This window comes from Falco biarmicus, chromosome 4 (genome assembly GCF_023638135.1).
Source record: "Falco biarmicus isolate bFalBia1 chromosome 4, bFalBia1.pri, whole genome shotgun sequence".
Lineage (NCBI taxonomy): Eukaryota > Metazoa > Chordata > Aves > Falconiformes > Falconidae > Falco > Falco biarmicus.
This window is the reverse complement of record NC_079291.1, coordinates 112,385,744-112,405,292: the sequence shown is the minus strand read 5'-3', so window position 1 is coordinate 112,405,292 and position 19,549 is coordinate 112,385,744. Positions and strand designations below refer to the sequence as shown.

The 19,549-nt window shown below is 40.4% G+C and overlaps 1 protein-coding gene across 12 annotated transcripts in view; it reads left to right on the top strand.

The window, feature by feature from the left end:
- Positions 1 to 19,549, top strand: part of DOCK3 (dedicator of cytokinesis 3) — a 225,308-nt gene that overhangs the window by 199,158 nt on the left and 6,601 nt on the right. For 7 of the 12 annotated variants that reach the window (XM_056337656.1, XM_056337652.1, XM_056337650.1 and 4 more), the window contains 12 exons: positions 1,298 to 1,439; positions 2,550 to 2,716; positions 3,265 to 3,351; positions 3,781 to 3,960; positions 4,874 to 4,957; positions 6,212 to 6,328; positions 7,552 to 7,673; positions 9,214 to 9,349; positions 9,909 to 9,990; positions 11,968 to 12,120; positions 15,633 to 15,751; positions 16,709 to 16,796. In XM_056337656.1, coding sequence (XP_056193631.1) covers positions 1,298 to 1,439; positions 2,550 to 2,716; positions 3,265 to 3,351; positions 3,781 to 3,960; positions 4,874 to 4,957; positions 6,212 to 6,328; positions 7,552 to 7,673; positions 9,214 to 9,349; positions 9,909 to 9,990; positions 11,968 to 12,120; positions 15,633 to 15,751; positions 16,709 to 16,796 — 1,477 coding nt within the window. The remainder of the gene's footprint in view (positions 1 to 1,297; positions 1,440 to 2,549; positions 2,717 to 3,264; positions 3,352 to 3,780; positions 3,961 to 4,873; positions 4,958 to 6,211; positions 6,329 to 7,551; positions 7,674 to 9,213; positions 9,350 to 9,908; positions 9,991 to 11,967; positions 12,121 to 15,632; positions 15,752 to 16,708; positions 16,797 to 19,549) is intronic. The other 5 variants (XM_056337658.1, XM_056337657.1, XM_056337654.1 and 2 more) reach the window with 3 other exon arrangements.

The window sequence follows — 19,549 nt, the reverse complement described above, 5'->3', positions numbered from 1 at the left end:
AGTTCATCGGTTGCTGTGACTGATGCATACAGTGTGACATATGTCACAGCTTGAACATGAGGTCTGTTCCATACAGTTGAAATGCAAAGCCAAAGATAACTGCACTCCTTGGCTGTGTTTTATGATGGGGAGGTGCTCCTTTCTCTTTGATTTTGCTACCAGATCAAGAGCTGTGCACCAGAACCTTTTTCCAGAGCATCTAACCAAACATTATTGCACATACTGCGGCTTCTAAATGCAAGATATAGGACAGGGTGAACTGTTCTTGTTTGCTGGGATCCTTTCTTTGTTTTATGAAGGTGAAAAATCTCCCTGTAGTTCTTGTTATTGTTACGAGAATTAAAACCACCAGAATCAGGGAATTTGCCTGCTTTGATTGGTCTTGCATCAGGAGACGTTACCACCGATGAGAACTGTGTTTTGTGGTAAACAGGGTTGAGACACAGGAATACAATCTTGATGACACTGAGGACTTTAGAAATCCTGTATCTGCTGTTCAGAGTTTGAGGTGGCTCAAAAAAGCATCCAAGAACTCTGCACAAGAGGTTTAATGCCTTAAGAGGCATATCTAAATGCAAGCTTTCCATTACTAGCAGAAATGAAATTTTGTTCAAGAGGAAAGTGCTTTTAGGGCTGAAGGGGAATTTGCTAAGTGGCCGCTGAGAATTCTTAGTAAGGCTTTTCCACGTTACTGCGCTATAGACTGGGGAGTTCCTGAAGGACGATCAACATGATCAGAAGTGGATTGTATGGCTGTGACAGTGCAGCAATCATTAATGATTTCTGTGAACAGTTTGTTATGACTTCTCTCTAAGGATAACTGGTAAACTGATAAACATGTATCTCCCTCTGTTCTATGAAATCCTCAGGACTTTTATCCATCTGGTGTGAACTCTTATTTGACAGCAGCTTTCCCAGTGCAGAACAGCCAAGCTGGTGACAGTCTTAAGTTTCGGTTGACATGTTTCAGTACAGTCCATTTAAAAACCAGTCCCTTTTCAGTTGTCTGAGAAGCAATTAAAAGACAGTAGGACTGAATGTTACGTGTGTATGGATCAGAGACATCTTTCTGTTGAGAGATCAGTGGAATAGTCTACTTATAACTTCCTGATGAAATACTTTGTAAAGAAAAAGGAAGAAATAAAATCTATCAGCTGTGTTAAATGCACATTTTACTCTCATATTAGCATTGTCATTTATCTTTGGTTTTGAAGCATTAAAATTTAAAGCGATATAAAAGCTATTAGAATTTAACTTACTTTTAAGGAGACTTAATTTATGCTTGTCCCTCTTGCAGAACAAAGAATATGTGTGTCGGGGCCATGACTACGAGAGGCTGGAAGCCTTCCAGCAGAGGATGTTGAGCGAGTTCCCACAGGCCATTGCAATGCAGCATCCAAACCACCCAGATGACTCCATACTGCAGTGTGATGCCCAGTGTATCCTTCAGTGAAAGGGAACCCTACGATCAGAACTGTAATAGAGCACAAAGGAGGAAGGTATAGAAAAGGTCATCAGCTTGGATCCCTCGGTTCCTGAGTGCCTTAGGTAGGGTAGTTATGGACAAAGCTGTAAACCTGTCTACAGCTGATGCAAAGTGGTTCACTGCACTATGTGTTGTTGGAGGGAACGGTCACTCGTTACTTGGAGTAATGCAGGTCATATCTGATGGGTAAGGGAAATAGCTGTGCTTGGTCACATCCCTGTTTTAACCTTTACCAACGTCATTCTTCTCACTGTTAATCTGTACTGTGATTTGATGCAACCAGTACAATGCTATATACATTTAAGGACTGAACCATGTAACGTGTAATGGGTCTGCAGAGACTTTCGGAGATTTGAGTCAGGGGAACACGGCTTGTGTGACATCAGCAAGGATGTTGTGCAGGACTTCAACCGGAAGGACATTGTCAGCACGTGAAGTCTCCTGAAATGGGTTGCTGTTTCTCACTTGTCTTTTAACATGTCCTTTTCACTCTTTGTTACTATAGAACACTGATACTTTCGTAGGCAGAAGGGTTGTTTGTATGTGTATTTTGGTTGGCTTGTTGATGCTTGCAGAGGTCTTGTTTGTAACACTAAGTTTCAACTAGTTCAATTAAACTGGACTGTAAATTGATTAAATTAGGACATTTTTGGTTTGTAGACAAAGCTGAAGTATCTAAGGTGAAATATATCAAAGGGAAATACTGGATATGTAGATACCTAAGTACATCAAGATGAATAAAGTTCCTGCACAAATGAGGCACCTAGTTCTAATTAAAACTAATAGGAACTGGATTTTGCTTGCTGTAGGTATTTTGGATGTCTCACTACATACTCTGTACATCCTCAGGTACCTTCCTTTTCGGTTAACCTGGCTGTGTAGTACTGTAACTCTGTAGACTCCCCTACTAGTTCTATCCTAGTGTTCTGTTGTTTCACTTGCAAGAGTGTTGGAAAACAAAGAGGACGATGACTTTCTGAATTCACCATTCTGTTTCTTCCCAAAGCAGAGAGAGCTTTTCTGTTTGATGTCCTGTGACTTTCTTTGACCATATAATTGACAGATTTACAGATCTATGCAGTGACTCCAATCCCAGACAATATAGATGTGCTGCAAATGGACCGTGTCCCTGATCGCATAAAGAGCTTTTACAGAGTCAACAACATCCGGAAATTCCGCTATGACAGGCCCTTCCACAAAGGCCCAAAGGACAAGGAGAATGAATTTAAGGTAGAAGTAGTGAATAAGCAATGTTAAGTTAATTTCTTCAAGGTGAATACTGTCTTGTTATTTTATGCTGATGTAACCTTTCAAGTAATCCTGAGCTGATGACCAAAGATTACTACAGTAACTCAAATAACAAGTAGCTGTGGAGTCCAGTGGTTAAACACCTGACCTGATTAAAGCATCGTCCAGTTTAAAAGTGACTTATTTTAGTGCCAGGAGAAACGCACTTTGAAGCAAGGATGGGTTTTTTTTTATTTGGCTGGATTTTTTTTTACTGCCATATGTCCACAGTATCTTCTTGGTTCCCATGAGAGAATTGGTGGTCAGCCTCTAAAAATTAATAGAAATGTTGAATGTGTTGCTTTAGAGCATACTGAATTCTGGTTGTGTTGTTCAAGTGACTTACAGCATGACATTCTGCAAAGTAAGTTAATGCTCGGGAGGTTAATATATTATTTTCTGAACTTTTCCCCCTTTGCACCTGTACTAAGAGTACAGATGATGTGATTGTGATTCACTGTGTACCTCACATCCCAAATTACTCTTTGCAGAGCTTGTGGATTGAACGTACCACTCTGACCTTGACTCACAGTCTGCCTGGGATCTCTCGTTGGTTTGAAGTGGAGAGAAGAGAACTGGTAACATTCATAGTTCCTGTAACTGGAGTTTGAAATGATGAGTTACTGAGGACATGGGATAGGCAACTTAAAGCTCCTTTGGCTGAAATCTTGCAGTTTAAAGTGACGGAGTTTAGCAATGACGAAGTATGTCCTTCTTCCACCACTTAGTCTAAATAATTGCTGAATGTAAGCATGGGAATGTAACAGAGTCAAAAGATGGCACAGTGACATTGTTGCTGTGTCTTCAGTAAACAGAAGGAAGTTATCACAACTCGGTGACCTCAAACACAGCATTGCCAACAGGAAAGTTTGTTAATGTAGCTAATTTGTTACAAGCAGTAAAAACTGAGATCACTGAACAATTCTAGAGTATAATTTCATTACAGGGAAGGTAATAAATCTCAGTTAAGTGTCCACGGAATTAAAATATATTTTATTGCCTTTGAGGTTGAAGTAAGTCCTTTGGAAAATGCCATTCAAGTGGTTGAGAACAAAAACCAGGAACTGAGGACACTGATAAGCCAGTACCAGCATAAACAAATGCATGGGAACATTAATCTTCTCAGCATGTGTCTGAATGGAGTGATTGATGCAGCTGTTAATGGGGGAATTGCACGATACCAGGAGGTAAGCCAGGCTCTGCTTCTGAATTTAGTGTCACCTTTTTTCAATTTTGTTTCCATTTCTGTTTCAGAGAAAGTATGACTTAATAAGATAAGGCATTTTCATGTACATTATCTAAATATGAGGTTAAAAATCCTGCTTGGTTATTCTGCATCAGTGCTTGCATAGCAGCATGTCAACAGGAGGATCCAAAGGTGGAGCTGGATATTGTGTTGAAGTAGGTATGCCTGGCAGTGGGGTTTTTCAAGAACGAAACTTGGCAGGTAAAAAGAGTGAAGCAGATTTTTTTTTTTGTGCTGCTTACATTATAAATCCATTTTGCAATAGAGGCAGTGGGACTCATGGTAGTTGAGACTGATTGGGCCTGTAATCAGGAAAAGCCACTAATCTGTGCGACTCAACCATTATTTTTGTTAGCGTAATCTCAGATTCACTGTAACCTTAAAATTATCTTATATGCGGTATGTTTATCTGGCATAATCTTTGGCAAACTGTTACTTAAAACTCTGCATTGCAAAAGGTAAGTCTAGGGTGAAAAATGGCAGCAGCAGTCCAGGAGCGTGGGACACGTCTTCCCTACAGAGCCACAAAGAGAACGCTTTTCATGCTTTACATCAGTTACCACTTTACTCAATTTAACTTTAGGCAGTTATGTGAAGGAAACTCTAACATTTAAATAACTGGATGATACAAGGCTTAGTGGTATTGCTTATCACATGGGGAAACTTGGTCAGATTCATGATTCAACAGAATCATCTAGGTTGCAAAAATTGTCTTCTAGCTTTAGCTGGATCCCAGAGTGTTAAAAGCTATAAAGCTGAACAGCTGCTTATATGTTTAGTTTTTCTAAGCTTTTTGGATGACAAAGTATCTTCCAGTAAGCAGAAGACTTTTTTTTTTTTTTTTTTCCCCACAGGCCTTTTTTGATAAAGATTATATCACAAAGCACCCTGGAGATGCAGAGAAGATCACACAGCTCAAGGAACTCATGCAGGAACAGGTACCATTTTTCAGATGCAAAAGAACATTGCTACAGTGTCTCAATTCATCAGCAGTCAGTGTAAACATATCAGATCCCATTGATTCATTCAGAAGCAATGAGTTTTAGTACATTTAAACAAAAAAGAGGGGGAAGATGGCCAAGGAGTTTATGAACAAGCTATTCACCTTATGGGATGTGAGGTGAAGCTCTGCTAAAAGTACATGAATTTCGTTTTCTCCATTTATTATGCAGTAGACATCTTGCCATGTTTCAAGCCTGCCATTCATTTTTGGCATTTTGAATTATGTCTTCCCAGTAAATTTCAAAGATAATCAGAGACAGGACAGATCAGGCTTGATCTGTCTGGCAGAGGCACATAGGAAAACTTGATGCCTATTTGTATTATCTGCAGTTTTGTTTTCCCTTAGTGTCTCCATCAAACATCTTGTAGATAAAGCTAGCTAGATGCTCTGATGGGAGTGAAATCAGAAAATCACATCCCTCTTAACTAAAAGTTTGGCAAAGATATACCCATTAAACAATGTGTCCAAGTCTGAACAGAGCGACTAGGCCTGTTTCTTCAACAAATCACTTAACTCCATTTCCAGTTTCCCATCTGTAAAATAAAGATAATGCTTATCTCCCTTCAGTCCTCAAGAGAATGTTTGAAGATTAATTAGGTATTGTTTGTACAGACTTTAGATCATGTAGGGAATCATATACATCTTAAGCCTGCTGTCATTACTATTTTCTTTCATCTGGGAGCTTATATAATGTCATTCAATCACTAATACTATGTGTTTGACATTTGAAAAAGTGACCTTTAAAAATAAATAATGAGCAACAGAAAGAGTTGCATGCCACACTGCCACTGTTCAGCTCAATTATCAGAAACTCCTTTTAGAAATCTCTGTGGGCAACTTTGACCCCTTCTCTGACACCGGGTGGAAGGAATTTTCCTTGTCACGATGCATTATCTGTGTGAGGACATAATGCTGTTCACTCTGGAGAGAGAATCAATCTGGGAATTTTTTACTGTTATCTCTTAAAAGTAATCCAACATGACATAAATGTAGTTGTCTCACCCTTAAAGTACTTGTTGAAGTAATTTGCACTTGCCAGGTCTCCTAGGCTTGCTTAGTTATCAGCTCTCTCACAAATGAACAGTGGCATATTTTACAGTACTTCCTCGCACATGGACAGAACTGTGGGACAGGCTTCTCTTAGGCACGATTTATTTGGTTTTGTGATGCTATGTTTTCTTTTTAACAGGTACATGTCTTAGGAGTGGGTCTGGCAGTCCATGAGAAATTTGTACACCCAGAAATGCGTCCCCTGCATAAGAAGCTCATTGACCAGTTCCAGATGATGCGATCCAGTCTGTACCATGTAAGCTGACAAGTCATTTTTCCCGTTTTGAATTATTCACAGTTATCACTAAACTTTTATGAGTTGCAGTAAGGTTCACAAAAGAACTGGGCTGATACAGCATTGGTTGAACCTACTGGATTGCCAAATTATCAGAAGAAGTATTGATTTCTGTGCAAGAAGGAAGTCCTACTAAGTATGTTAACTTGGCTTTTAATTTAAACTAGAACTGTTAATATCTGTATGTTCTTTGTTGTACCACAAAACAATCGCAAAGCTTAATTTTCTGTTACTGTCTTACATAGCAGAAAATTATGTAAAAGAGGGGAAGAAAGATTAACAGAAACTGCTAGATAGCTCTTCGAAAGAACTGCCATAATTTGGAGTAGCATGACATGGATTAGGCCCTCCAGAAGTGGTTTTATACAGACAGCAACAGAAATTCCTGTTGGTTGCATCAGGCATCCAACTGGTGATCAGAACATGCACTATTATGGGTCTCTGGTTCCTATCTAGTCACCAGAACTGCCTCCAGAGCGTGGTTCACACCACTTGGTATATACCAGCAGTACAAATACCATCCTCTAGTAATGACACCTTTCATTCTACGTGCTCTGCTGTGGTATTCCCAGGCAACTATACTTGAGATAACTTTGCCAGCTGGGTCTCAGAAATTTGCAGAAAGTAGACACTCTCTTGAACATTATCACAAACAAACCAAAGGATATCTTTCTATAATGTAAAAGAATTATTTGAAATATGTGTGTTAGCACTTTACTTTCCAACTGGAGTACGTATTTTCTAAGGTAGCTTCTAACTTGAAGGCTTTTCCCCTCCATTCCTAGGAATGAACACTATGCAAGGATGGCCAAAAATAACAGCACCAGAATTTTAAAATCCTGCCTTTCTCTTGCAAAGCAGATGAGATCTGTACAGGTTGAAGTAGCCAGTTTAAGTTTGCTACCTTTCTTGAGAGTTTGGACAAGATCTGTACTTCTGAGTCCACTTTTTTCTTTTTGAAAAATGTAGGTGGCTTAATTTGGGCCACACTATGCCTCTATCTTCCTCCCGAATTCCTGAAATTGGAAATCAACAGAGTGTAAAGCACTGAAGCTGTTTATCCTGTGGAAATGCAGGATAACTGAGGAAAACTGTAGAGAACATAGAAACAGATCAGGACTCCCACAAGATGAAAAGCTGTAGTTTTCCATGGCCAATTTCGCTAAAGTAAGTTTCCTTTGCAGGAATTACCTGGTTTGGATAAGCTGAGTCCAGCCTGTTCTGGCACTAGTACACCACGCAGCAATGTCTTGGTGTCACATGGACCTATGAGCCCAGAGAGCATAAAGCTGGTGCATCGACACAGGTACCCCCTTGGTTTTTTTCTCCTACTGAAATACCTAGGATCTCTGCACACTGTTGCACTATGATTTGAGGATCTAAGCGAGCAGGATGAGTTTTGGCAGAAGTGCCTCTCATCTTCATTCAGTGTGAATTATTGAAGTTTGAGGACTGCAATCAAAAAGTTGAGAAATCCAATTTGCAGCAAATGCTGAACACCTCCAGCTGTTACTCCATCACTTTACTTATTGTAGAAGCAGAAACACACATCTGCCACGCGGATCCCCCGATTCAATCTGACTTTGGAGGTTCCAACTTCTCCTACTTCTGTTATGCAGACAGCAAAAAAATGGGTCCTTCTACCATAAAAGGAAAATTATACTGCTTTTTTTAGAAGCCAACTCAGTATGTACCCATTTCTAAGGATCAAAAAAGGTTCACATCATTGTTTTTATCAGAACCCCAATATAAGAAAGGCTGCCAAGTTGTTTTGATCAGAATACCAAGAAGTAGCTCAGCCTTCACAGAAACATCTGAAAGTGTGGGTGCTTATTCAAACTGAATACCCATCTACAAAACCTGAGATGACTGAGGGTAAAAATTTGGGTTATCAGAGCAAAACAGTGCCTATTTTGCCTATTTTGAAAATGTATATATCTGTGCCAGTTCGAAAAAGTGACAGGAATGTCACTGAAGTTAGGAAATATCAATTGTTCTTCCATGGTTTTTTCTCTTGGTGGGTCTATATAGCTTAGCTGTTCGTAAAGGCTGGCATGAAAAGCTGTGGCAACTTACTCCTGAGTACACGAATCCAGGATGGTGCCATTCTTTCTACTATTTAGAGTAGCTCTTACACCACTTTAGCAGCTTAGCAGTTGACAATTGGTGCCTAGGTGATAAAATGTTTTGCCTCAGAATTCCTCACTTTTTAAAGCCTTTTTTTAGTTCTTAGGGCAAACTAGGGACGTTCTGCAGTGTACAAAGTAAGTATTTGTGTATGTGAATTCAGAACGACAAAAAATGAAATGAGTGAGATCAGGGTGCAGCCTGCACGCCAACTGGCATGTATTAATTTACTGTCAGCTGCTAAGTTGCCTTCAACTGTAATGGTGAGGCCCCACAGATGAAATAAGGAAAACTGTTGGACCTGTGGGTCTTGTGCTTGGCTTCCTTTGGAATGTTTTTTTAAGGTACTCCCACTCATTGTACTTCAGCATTAGAAATGAGGGTGGTTTCAGAATAGTCTTTTTATAAACAAAATAAATATGCACCCAGCATCATGACGTGATGTTAACCTAGTTTTGGATTCTGAAATTCTGCATCCTACATTCTATGCTGTCTTACATGTAACCTTATTGTCACTTCTTTCATACATGAAGCTCGCACATATGGATTTGTTTAAGCTTACTGGGCCTGATTTTACAAAAGTGTTTGACATCTAGAGGTGACCTAAAGCAGTAGGTAACTGTAGGTACTTACTAGCTTGGAAAAAATCAGACTTCACAAATGGAAACACAGGTTCAAAAAATAATAATGCCCTTGTTCTGTCTCTGTTTTCATTCTAGCCCGCTGAACTTGCTTGGTTCAGTCCGACACTCGTCATCCTCTCTGTCATCCCACACCTCGAGTGAAACAGGGAACCTGGTTATCCTAACAGACAGTTCCGTGGGAGAGACGCCTGAGGATATGTACCACATGCAGGTACCTCCAGCACAGCCAGGAGTGCTTGTTAGAAACAGCACTGCATGTGCTCTGGAGGGTTATGCTCAGGAGTATGCTGCACCTGTGCACAGGCTTGGATCTGTCCTGTGATACTTCCTCAAAGAAATGAACAGGTAGAATCTAACACTGTTCAAGAAAGATGATGGAGTTACTCAGCTAGGTTTACTTTGGGAAGGAATCTTCTGCTTTGGTACAGTGACAGTTGACACTGTGGCCAAGATCACACTGCTGCTTTCAGAAAGTGAGATTTTAGTCGGCATGCTTTTTATCTGACCAGTTCAACATCTGCGGTTAGTATTGCTCATGGTTTGGGCAGGGGGTGAGATGGGTCCTGCAGTCCTGACTGCAGATCAGTAGTGGCCTGCACTGAAGCTTTTTACTAGACAGAGGCTACACCAGGAGATCTGAGACAGGTCAGTATCTAATGCACCGATCCGCTCAGCGCTCTCTTCGATTTCTCTGCCTCTCACAGCTTGTTTACTCTAACCTCAGGTACCAAGGCTTAGTCACCAATGTCTCTGTTTTATCCTCGTCCCAGGCTAGCCCTTCCACCTCAAGCCTGAGCTCTACTCACTCGGCACCGTCCCAGATGATTAACTCTGCCCCTTCCAGTGCTCGAGGTAAGAATGGACGGACCCAAATGAAGGGTTACCTGGACCTGCAGGCATCCCCCTAAACCTGGCAACCTTGCTGACTTACTGGTGAAAAACCACCGACACTGAAATACACCACTGTTTCTCCTTTGGAGCTGTAAATGCCCCTCCAAAAATTATTTCTTAAAAAAATGGTTTTCATTCTCCAGAGATGGATTTAATAGGGGTTTTTTTCAGTAGTGTTTGGAATGGCTCTCTTGACACATGCTCGTTTCAGGCAGTTGAATTTCATAATGATTTCCATTGTTCTTTCACAAAACCGTGGCAGGCAATCTAGAGGAAAACAAGAATAGTCTTTGGTACAGTATTTAGAAATCATGAAGACAAAGGCAAAAAAAATCATTTTACTTGTTTACTGAAATTATGGCACAAAAAAGAACCTGAGGCAGTTTAGCAGAAATGTATGTATACAACAGCATATATATACAATGAATGCTGAAAGATAAGAACTTTAAGGACTGGTGTTAAAGAAGGGTTTCCCTGCTGGGATGTTCTTGAAGAAAGGAAAAATGTCAAAACAGACCCTATGGGGTACTCATATTGCCTTTGCTGTTACAGTAGCTGGTCTTGGTACTGCTAATCGTTTTCCTCCCAAGCCTCAGAGCTGAAGCAAAACTACTCTGTGCAATCCGCTGACTTTGGTAACTGATATTCAAGTTCGGTTTTTTTCCCTCTCATTTTGAATTCTCAGTTGCAGGTTTACAAATTTCTACACCTCTTTTCACAGGCGTCTGAAGAAGGTATCTGGGATACAGTCAGAGATACAGGCTGATATTTAAATCTTACTCCTTTTTCCCATACAGGGGAACTGTACATCTCCTTATGGACAGAGCATACACAGAAGGGCCTCTTCTCTTGGGCCAGCTTGGGGCTTTTTTGCTCAATCTTGCAGTAAAATCTTAATTGACTGGCTGTTGTTATGACACAGATGCATCAAAGTGATTTAATTGAAGGATGAAATGGAGTAGGAAGGTGAGACATGGCCATCTCCAAATAAAGGCAAATAGCTTCACTAATTACCAAAGGCTGGAAGGAAAGTAATGACAATAGTAAAGTAACCAGATGAAACTGGCATAACAGGAAAGAGAGGGTGGAACTGAGTACAGGGTTGTCATGTCAGGAAGACATCCCTAAATAGATGTGCCTCAGCTGGCACGCAAGGTCTGAATCTTTTGGGGGATCTGAGGGGTTTTGGTGATCAGTGTTTCAGGCTCTTTTCCACTTTAAAAGTCCAGTGCTCACAGTGACAGGCTGTGATGGTCTTTCTGAGCTTGATGACTTCACAGCATCACCAACTTCCTTCTTTACTGTATTCTTCGCTGTTGCTTAGAAACCAGTGATGAATGCTACAAAGGGTATGGTGCTGATGGATGAGCCAACAGCACCTCCCAGAGATGAGAACTAGACAGTGTAAATGACCGCAGATGAGGAAACAGTAAGAGAAAATTCTGAAAAGTACTTCAATATATGTATCTGGTTTATTCTTCATTCTTACTAACATGTTTTGACAGCCTGTGACACAATTTCTTCTCTGCTAGTTTTGTTCACTTTTGAGTTAGGTGAGCACAGCATTCAGACATTACCCATTGATTACAGGATTTCACTTCTAGTAAAGTCCCAGATGCTCTCTGTGTTTCACAGCGTGCAAGTCACTATTCTGGTTATTATGACACCGCTGTCTGGAATGGAGTTGTTTGTAACAAGAAAAAGCCCTTACACTTAAGTTCCACTGTGGTAATGCAGCTTTGGTTTTCTCCTTGGTGATTTTTCCTTTCGTTTTGTTTTTTAATTGGGTGAATTTGATGCTTGTGAAAATGAGAGACCAGTATCACTGGCTGGAGCAAGGTACTTCACAAACATTACATGTGCAGCTCTGCCAATGCACCTCTATCCTTTTTTTTACCTTTTTTTTTTTGGTATTTATTTATATTCTTTTTAATTTAGTGCTGGTGAAAGGTGCTGGATTGACAACACTGGAGGCTGAAGCCCTCTATTTATCCACAGAACAGATACAGCATGGGCGGCAGCCGTGCAAGCTTCCCCACGCTGCCCCCACCAATGTGCCTCATCTCTGTCCTGGAGGGACCACCTCTAGAGGTGAGAGGATAGTTCAGTCGCCATGACCCATCCAAACCTTGGCCTTTCTGCTGAGACTGCCAACAAAGCTACGATAGTCACGATGCTGCAGTTAACCACTTCTAAGATGGGAAGTATACGAAGGCCAACAATTCATTTTGTAAAGGCCACCTAAATTGACCAACTTAGCATCTTTGTCACCTGTGGCTTTAAACCTGAGCACGTTTATCTAGAATTTCTAGGATTTTGTCAGATCTTTAAATGCTCCTCTCGTTGATTCAAACAACGTAGAGGTGAAAAACCACTATCCCATTATCCAGATACTTGTACCACCTGCTCTGTTTAACTGCAGAGCTCTTTCTGGAGCTTAGCTACTAGCACTGTTCTGAAGAAAGGGGTATCCTTATAATTAGTTCCATTTGTGACCAAAGGAAGCCATGGCCATTTGTATTAAGAATCCAGCAGGAATTTAAATCATACCAAAAATGACCCTTTCATTGGTGTTTAAAACAGCAACACAGAGAAATTATTTGGCTTGTCCAAAGAAAATAATAAAGCCATTAATCCAAAAAAATTTTAAAGGATAGTCAACAAGACAGTAGATTAATGATTTCATTATATCACTGAACAACAGATTAAAGCAGCAAACCTCACACTAGTTCTAATATGCACAAGTTAGAACAAAAATCTTAAATAGAATTGTAATCAGAATACAGGAAGAATTTTCTAATTCTGTGCTAAGGACAAAGACATTACTAGTTACTCTGTTTTTCAGATTAACAACTATGTATCTTTCAGTTTTCACCTGGCTTTTGACCCTTGTGTAGCTTCTTCCCTGTCAAGAAAGTAACAGTGTTGTTGTATGGAGGATCAGTGAGAGCTTCAGAGTGTGTCTTGGCTCCATCTGAGGTGACTCAAGGGGCACTGCTCTAACCTTACTGGAGTGAAATGATTATGTAAGCCAGCGTTCATTAAGCAGAAATTGTAATGCACAAAGGCCTGGAAAATGCCAGGAGTGGGTTAGGCTTTTGTCAGTAATTTTATTTAAAATATGGCTGGGGCTCCTCCAATGCACTCTAAAAGCAACTCCCACTTGGCACGTAGTGACTCACCTCTTCAGGCACCCTGCTGCTTCCTTAACACAGCCCCCTTTTTAAGGTGTAGAAAATGAGTCCTGGTGTCTTACTCAGCACTTTGCAAGGACCCATATACTTACATTAAAAATTCCCTTCTTAAAGCACAAAAGTTAGGATTTGGTGCAGGAGCGAACTGTTTTCATAACAGTAATAAAAATAATGAATCAGGAGAAAACATTCACAGAGTTTGGACTCTAATTACATAAACCTAAAACTAATACTTGTTAGAAGTGGATTAATATTTTCATAATTAAAAAACTACCTCTGGCTTCAGCATAGGTTTTCCTTTCTCATTAATAGTATGTTCAGTGCTGCACACATCAAGTGTACCAAGCTACAAGCTAAAAGAATAAGCCCTGACACATGCTGCAGCATTTTATATGGCCACTGGCTGCTCTGGAAGCTTTTAAAAGCTGCTTTTTTTTCACTTTTGTTTTTTAAGTTTTGCCAGTCCCTGAAAGAAACCATGATGATTGTGTGCTATCTGTCCAAAGAAGCAGGCCTGATTATTAATCAAAGCTTCAGTTATAGCCACTCCTCTTGCGCCCCACAATTCAGAAGTATCAGTACTTAATTTTGTTTGCAGACTGGATACTTGGCATAATCTGTTACAATCTTTATAGCTATAGTTACTCACAAATTTAGGGTACCAAACAGCAGAGCTGTTTTGTAAACTAGACTCTGCCACCATATTTAGCACGTGTGGGATTTTTCAGGTCATGCAGTGCAAGGTCTGTGGAAGCTATAATCCCATATAAAATGATGGCAGATAGAGGTGGTTTGCATCTTGGATATAAAAGAACAAGGATGACAAGATAAATAAAAGGGGAAAGTTTACAGTGTAGGTTGTGCTGTGATGTAGTTCTGGGCACACCTAAAAGTTCAGCATCCTTACATCTGTCATGCAGAAACAGGACTATCTGTGAAGTGCGAGGAAGAGACTCAGCATAAAGCGTTAACACTGTGTTTTCCAAGCTGATGTTGTACATAAGAGCAAATAATGTTGTCTAATAATGTTTCCATTCTATGTCTGGGGAGAAAATGAGTTCGGAACTAGAATGCAGATACTCTGCAGCTGTTCATGTTGGGGTGGGGGTGTAGATTAATCTGGGATCTGCCACCCCTGATGGAATTGTTGCAGTCGTAGGACCTTATCTTGCATTCTGCTGGACACATTGTTCCTTCCACTGTGTGCTGAATATCAGTCCCAAAAACTGCATGTTTGCTTTTGCTGGGGTAAAAGCTGCATTAACCAGCACCAATGCCTTTGCTCATATGTTGGAGTGCTGTCCAGGTAATGTGTGTGGTTGTGGAAAGTTTGCAAAAGGGGGCATGTATTCCCCAAAAGCCGGCATGGCTCTGTAATGCGCTGTCTGCTGCCATCTGTTAAGTGCGTGTTTGTGACGCAATGAAATAATCAGTGCAAATTAAAGCTCACTCCAGCAGCTTCAGAACATCAATTCCTGCCTAATACCGTGCATCCCAAGGGATGTGTGTATCAGTAGTCTCAGACTTTAGGAAGCCACTAACGAGAATCATTCTTCTGGCAAATCCATTGTCAGCTGGTGCATCTCAGAAGGCATACTGTAACATGGCACTCACCTTGAAGGACATGAGTCCAAGTAACTCCACAAGCCAGGAAGCTGTTTACACGACCCTAAGAACTTAAATGACAGCTACACAGATAACACATAGTTAAGCACACTCCTACTATGTAAGTAAGCATTGGTAAACATCCTGTTGTCATAAAATGGCTCAGTCTACCAACATGCTCAGTAGTAATCGTATGTTGCCCAGTGGCACTATAAGCAAAGTGCCACCCATGGTAATAGAAAATTCTGTTTATTATTGGGTTTTGTTTTGCTTTAACAAAAAGGAAGCTATCAGCAGCTAAATGGCAACACCTCAGACTATCTCCACCAGAACTGAGGAATGAAGTGGCTTCCCGTAACTTCCTGCTTTAACTGAATGGTGTATCTCAAGCTTCTACCCTTCCTTCCACGTTCAGTCTTAAAATGCTCCATTTTATGGCATTTCTATATAGTTTATGGGGTAAGGAAGCATCAGGCACTCTACAGCACAGCCGCAACTGATCCCACACAGATGCCCATTTTTTTTTTAAGAGGAGGTACTTTGCAACATACAACTAGGGACCCACACATCTTATATACCTTACATGGTATGTCCTTAATTGTATATAACAAGCCAGTTCTTACTTCATCCTCGTGCTATGCACCCCACCAACAGTTAGCTGCTTAGTGGGCTCGGCACCATGTTTTCTTGAGTCCTGTAAGATCATCCGTCTGACCAAATTGCAAAGGTGGACTATCTCACTGGGCATGCGAAGACATGGCTGTTGTTTGTCACGTGTACGTGATTATTCTCACTTGTTTACAGGCTCTCCCTCTCTACCAGATAAGTATCGCCACTCTCGGGAGATGATGATGTTGCTGCCAGCCCATCGGGACCGACCTAGCAGCGCCATGTATCCCACAGCTATCATGGAAAATGGACAGGTAGCAGTTCTGATTTCTTTTATGTCGGTTCGACCACCTGAAACTTGATTTTTACCATTTCTGACCACCTTCAAGCTTCCCTTTTTATTATTTGAAAGCACAACAACTTACTTTACTTAACATTGCAGAACTTTTCATATTTACCACCACCTTGAGCCACCCACTTTGGTAGTCAAGTGATGCAATTTGTGGTAACTGTTAAAACTGCAGATAGGCTCTGTGAAAATGGACTCTTCTTACTTCCCAGCTGTATCCTATGAACGCTGGTCCAGTGCAAACAGTCATATTATTGTATTAATTCATTTTTCTGGAACCATGGCCGTCCTGCAGTCTAGCCTCAAAGCTGATTCTAAATAGCTTTATGATGATTCCCAGCGGTATCAAAAAGCCCAACAGGCTGAAACAATATACTGATACAGGGTCTCCAAACATGCTGAGCCTGTAGGTCCTACTTTCTCTGGACAAACTGAAAAATTCAGAGTGTGCCTCTGTGTAAGCATTTTAATCTGGCCCTGGCATGCACTTTTGAAGGGAATCTCCTAATCATGCCTGCTTACCGCACTTCCATTCACAACAGAGAACTGTCTCCGAGCATGCAAACTCAATTCTTTCAAATGAAACCACGGCAGAAGGCAAGCTCCAGAAAGGCACGTGATGCACGTAAGCTGATTATGGGCACAAGGCCACCCTAGACCTAGTTTGAAGTAAGTCCTCCAGAGAACACAAGCAGCATGAATTGCGGGTCCTCAGCACTGTTCCACTCCAGAGATCCACTAGTATTGCACTGCTGTACTTGCTAATGTAGACACAGCCTAAGGTTCCCGTGAACTTTTCAGTTTAGAAACTTTCTTTGCTTTAAAAAAGCGAACAGAAAGCCCCAGGGTTCTGTACCAGCTAACCTGTAATTTTTTTACTATTTTTTTTTTACATTTCTTTGCTAAATTTCTTCTCCCTTAGCCACCAAACTTCCAGCGCGCCTTGATCCAGCAAATGATTGGACCATGCAAACCCTGCAGTGATCCCAACCTGTCTGTGGCTGAGAAAGGTACTCTTTTTTTTCCTCGTCAGCATGCATGCTTTCTAAAATACTATTATGCTGGTCATGCTACAGCAAGTAACGAATGGGCTTCTATATGTTTCCTGGCAGAGTACATTCTCTCACATTTTAGTTTAAGTAAACAATTTAATTAACTGGGCTTTCTTCCAACCTATAGTCATTTCACATCATTCACAGAAGGGTGGAGTTGCACAAACCTCTTTATTTCAGAAAGCCTTCTAAGTTTAGCATTCTGTTATTGAAACAAATCCTGCAGCCTTTATCAAGCAAAACTTCCAAAGCAGCAAATGAGAAGTTATCTGAAAGAAGAGTGCAAGATTTGGACTATATTTTTAAATAATGAGATAAATACTTCTTTTAATATGCATTTATTGTTCAAAATATTAACATTTCTTGTAATCCCTCTCTAAGGTAGCTTAATATTTACATTTATCATTAGGAATGTATGCTTTTTTAACTCATTGCTTTGAAAAAAATAGGCAGAGCCCTTGCAGAAAAACACATGAAAGAAGACACAGTTTGTTTGGTGTAACAGAAAAGGAGGAGCTTGCGAAAGGGGGTGCCATGGACAAAGCGATGGGCTCAAAAATTTATCTGAAAGGCAGCATTCTGAAAAAGCAGAAGAGGACAAAATTCATGAGTCAAAATCTGAAACAAGGAGGCTGCCTAAGCAAGCAACAGTCACACATACGGCTGGGAAAAATGGTATCTTAAAAGATTTTTAAGGCCAGGAAAGACCAGCACAACTCTTTAGTCTGACCTATATAATGCGCTCCATTAGACTTTTATATCAGTATTTTTGTTTCAGTAACTGTGCCTGAACCAAATTATCTTTTTGAAAAAAATCTGAATTTTATTTTAGAATTTTTAATCAGAGTCCACTGCTTTAACAATGTGACAGCCTTATGGAGCGGTCCAGACTGAAACCAAAGGCCAGCATACAGTTCTGAATAAATGGCAGAATGATTACTTGATGACAATAATGAATGATGACAATGGAGAGTTAAGATTAGGGGGCAAGAGATTAAGAGCTCCATCTTATCTGTGTTAGGTTGAACTGAACATATGACAGAGGTGGTGAGATCTTTATACTGGACAGGAGAAAGATCTGGAAATGGAAGGCAGAGAAATATTTATTACCTGTCTAGGAAAAATACTTTAATTTGTATTTGTGGGCAATATTATGCAAGAGCGTAGCATACAGAGCAAAGAGAATGGGATCAAAGACAGAATCCCCTCCAGATGCCCAAAGAAGCCAGGAAAGACACAGAAGATGTTCAGTAATTGTTCTTACAGGATGGTGTGATGGGAATCCCAGCTTTTCAGCCAGGTTGGTAGCATAAATGCAGTTACAGGCATTTTTTGCAGCCCTTGAACCCTCATCATTCTTTTTAAGCTGGGATGCCATCTGCCTTGGGTTTTGTTAACAGTTATGCCCTGTGAATTTACCCACCCCCTTCCCTGCTGTGTCAGAAGCTCTGCCCAGTAATTCTCATTGACAGCAGGGTGACATCAGTCGCCCAGAGCAGAATGGTTCAAATGCAGCTTCCCTGCCTTACTAATTAAACTTGGCCACTGAGCCACTAAACACTGTTATGAAAAGAGAGATGGGCTAGGACAGAGCACTAGGACCTCCCTGGTTAGATTCCTCCCTGAAGCGTTTTGGATAAAATGCTGGTTTTAACAGGCAGCAGCCACTCTCCAAAACCATCTGACCTTAGAATGATTTCCAGCGCTTCTAAACACTCAAAAGGCCATGAATGAGGGAACATTAATAAAGTATAAATGGATTACGCACTGGGGTAGCATGTTCTCTTCTTCACATTCTTCTACTGCACCTCAGTGCTCAAATAATAAAAAAACAAAATTACAACCAAAAAAAAGCCAAACAAAACCCCACCAACAACTGAAAAAAACAGAACCAAACAAGTACAACAGTCATTTTACAGGCCCAGCAAGTCACGTTTTGTTCTGTCCTTTTCACTTGACGCTGGTATACTGCAGGAGAGAGTAGCATAGCTGGCATTGTTTGCATCTTGCCCCTCTGTTTAAGCCTTCTGACACTAAGAGTAGTGCAAATTAGAGCACTCTGGCATGTGTACAGGAACACTCGGAAAATTCATCTGAAGCCACATTACTTGTGTTGAAATGTAGCCCTTGGTTTGTACCTGTTCGTGTCAGGATTTTTAGTGTCTTCTCAGTATGCCTTTCTCAAGCTGAAGGTCTCTCTAAAAACATTTACTTCTATATTTTTATGGGCTTTGTTCTGTCTTATGAAGCTGTCACTTTGTGATGTTTTTTTACTTTAGGGAATTTTAGGTCTTGGGGAGCCTGTGTTCATGCTAACTCATGAACTAAAGAGAAAAAAAACAAGCAAACCTTTCAAAGTCATTTTAGGGAAGAAACATCAAAAATGGCTACAGGCATTTTAATTAAGGAGAAATCCTCTTCAGATGTCAAACTCTATGTTTATTTCTCCAGGCTTCCATTTTCCAAACTGAAGATGGAAAAAAGCTATTTTTATCTCAGTTTTCTTTGGTAGGCTCACTGAATTACTTTGTTTGCCTTCTCCCTTTTCTTTGCTAATCTGAAGAAATAGCTTATTTGTTTTTAAATAAACATACAATTATTGCATGTCTGTCTTCTCAGAATAAATAGTCTTCCAGTTTGTTTGGAAGGAGGGAAGGTGCATTTTAATAATGTTTAAGGCTGACAGAATTCTCAAGATCCTGAAAAACTTT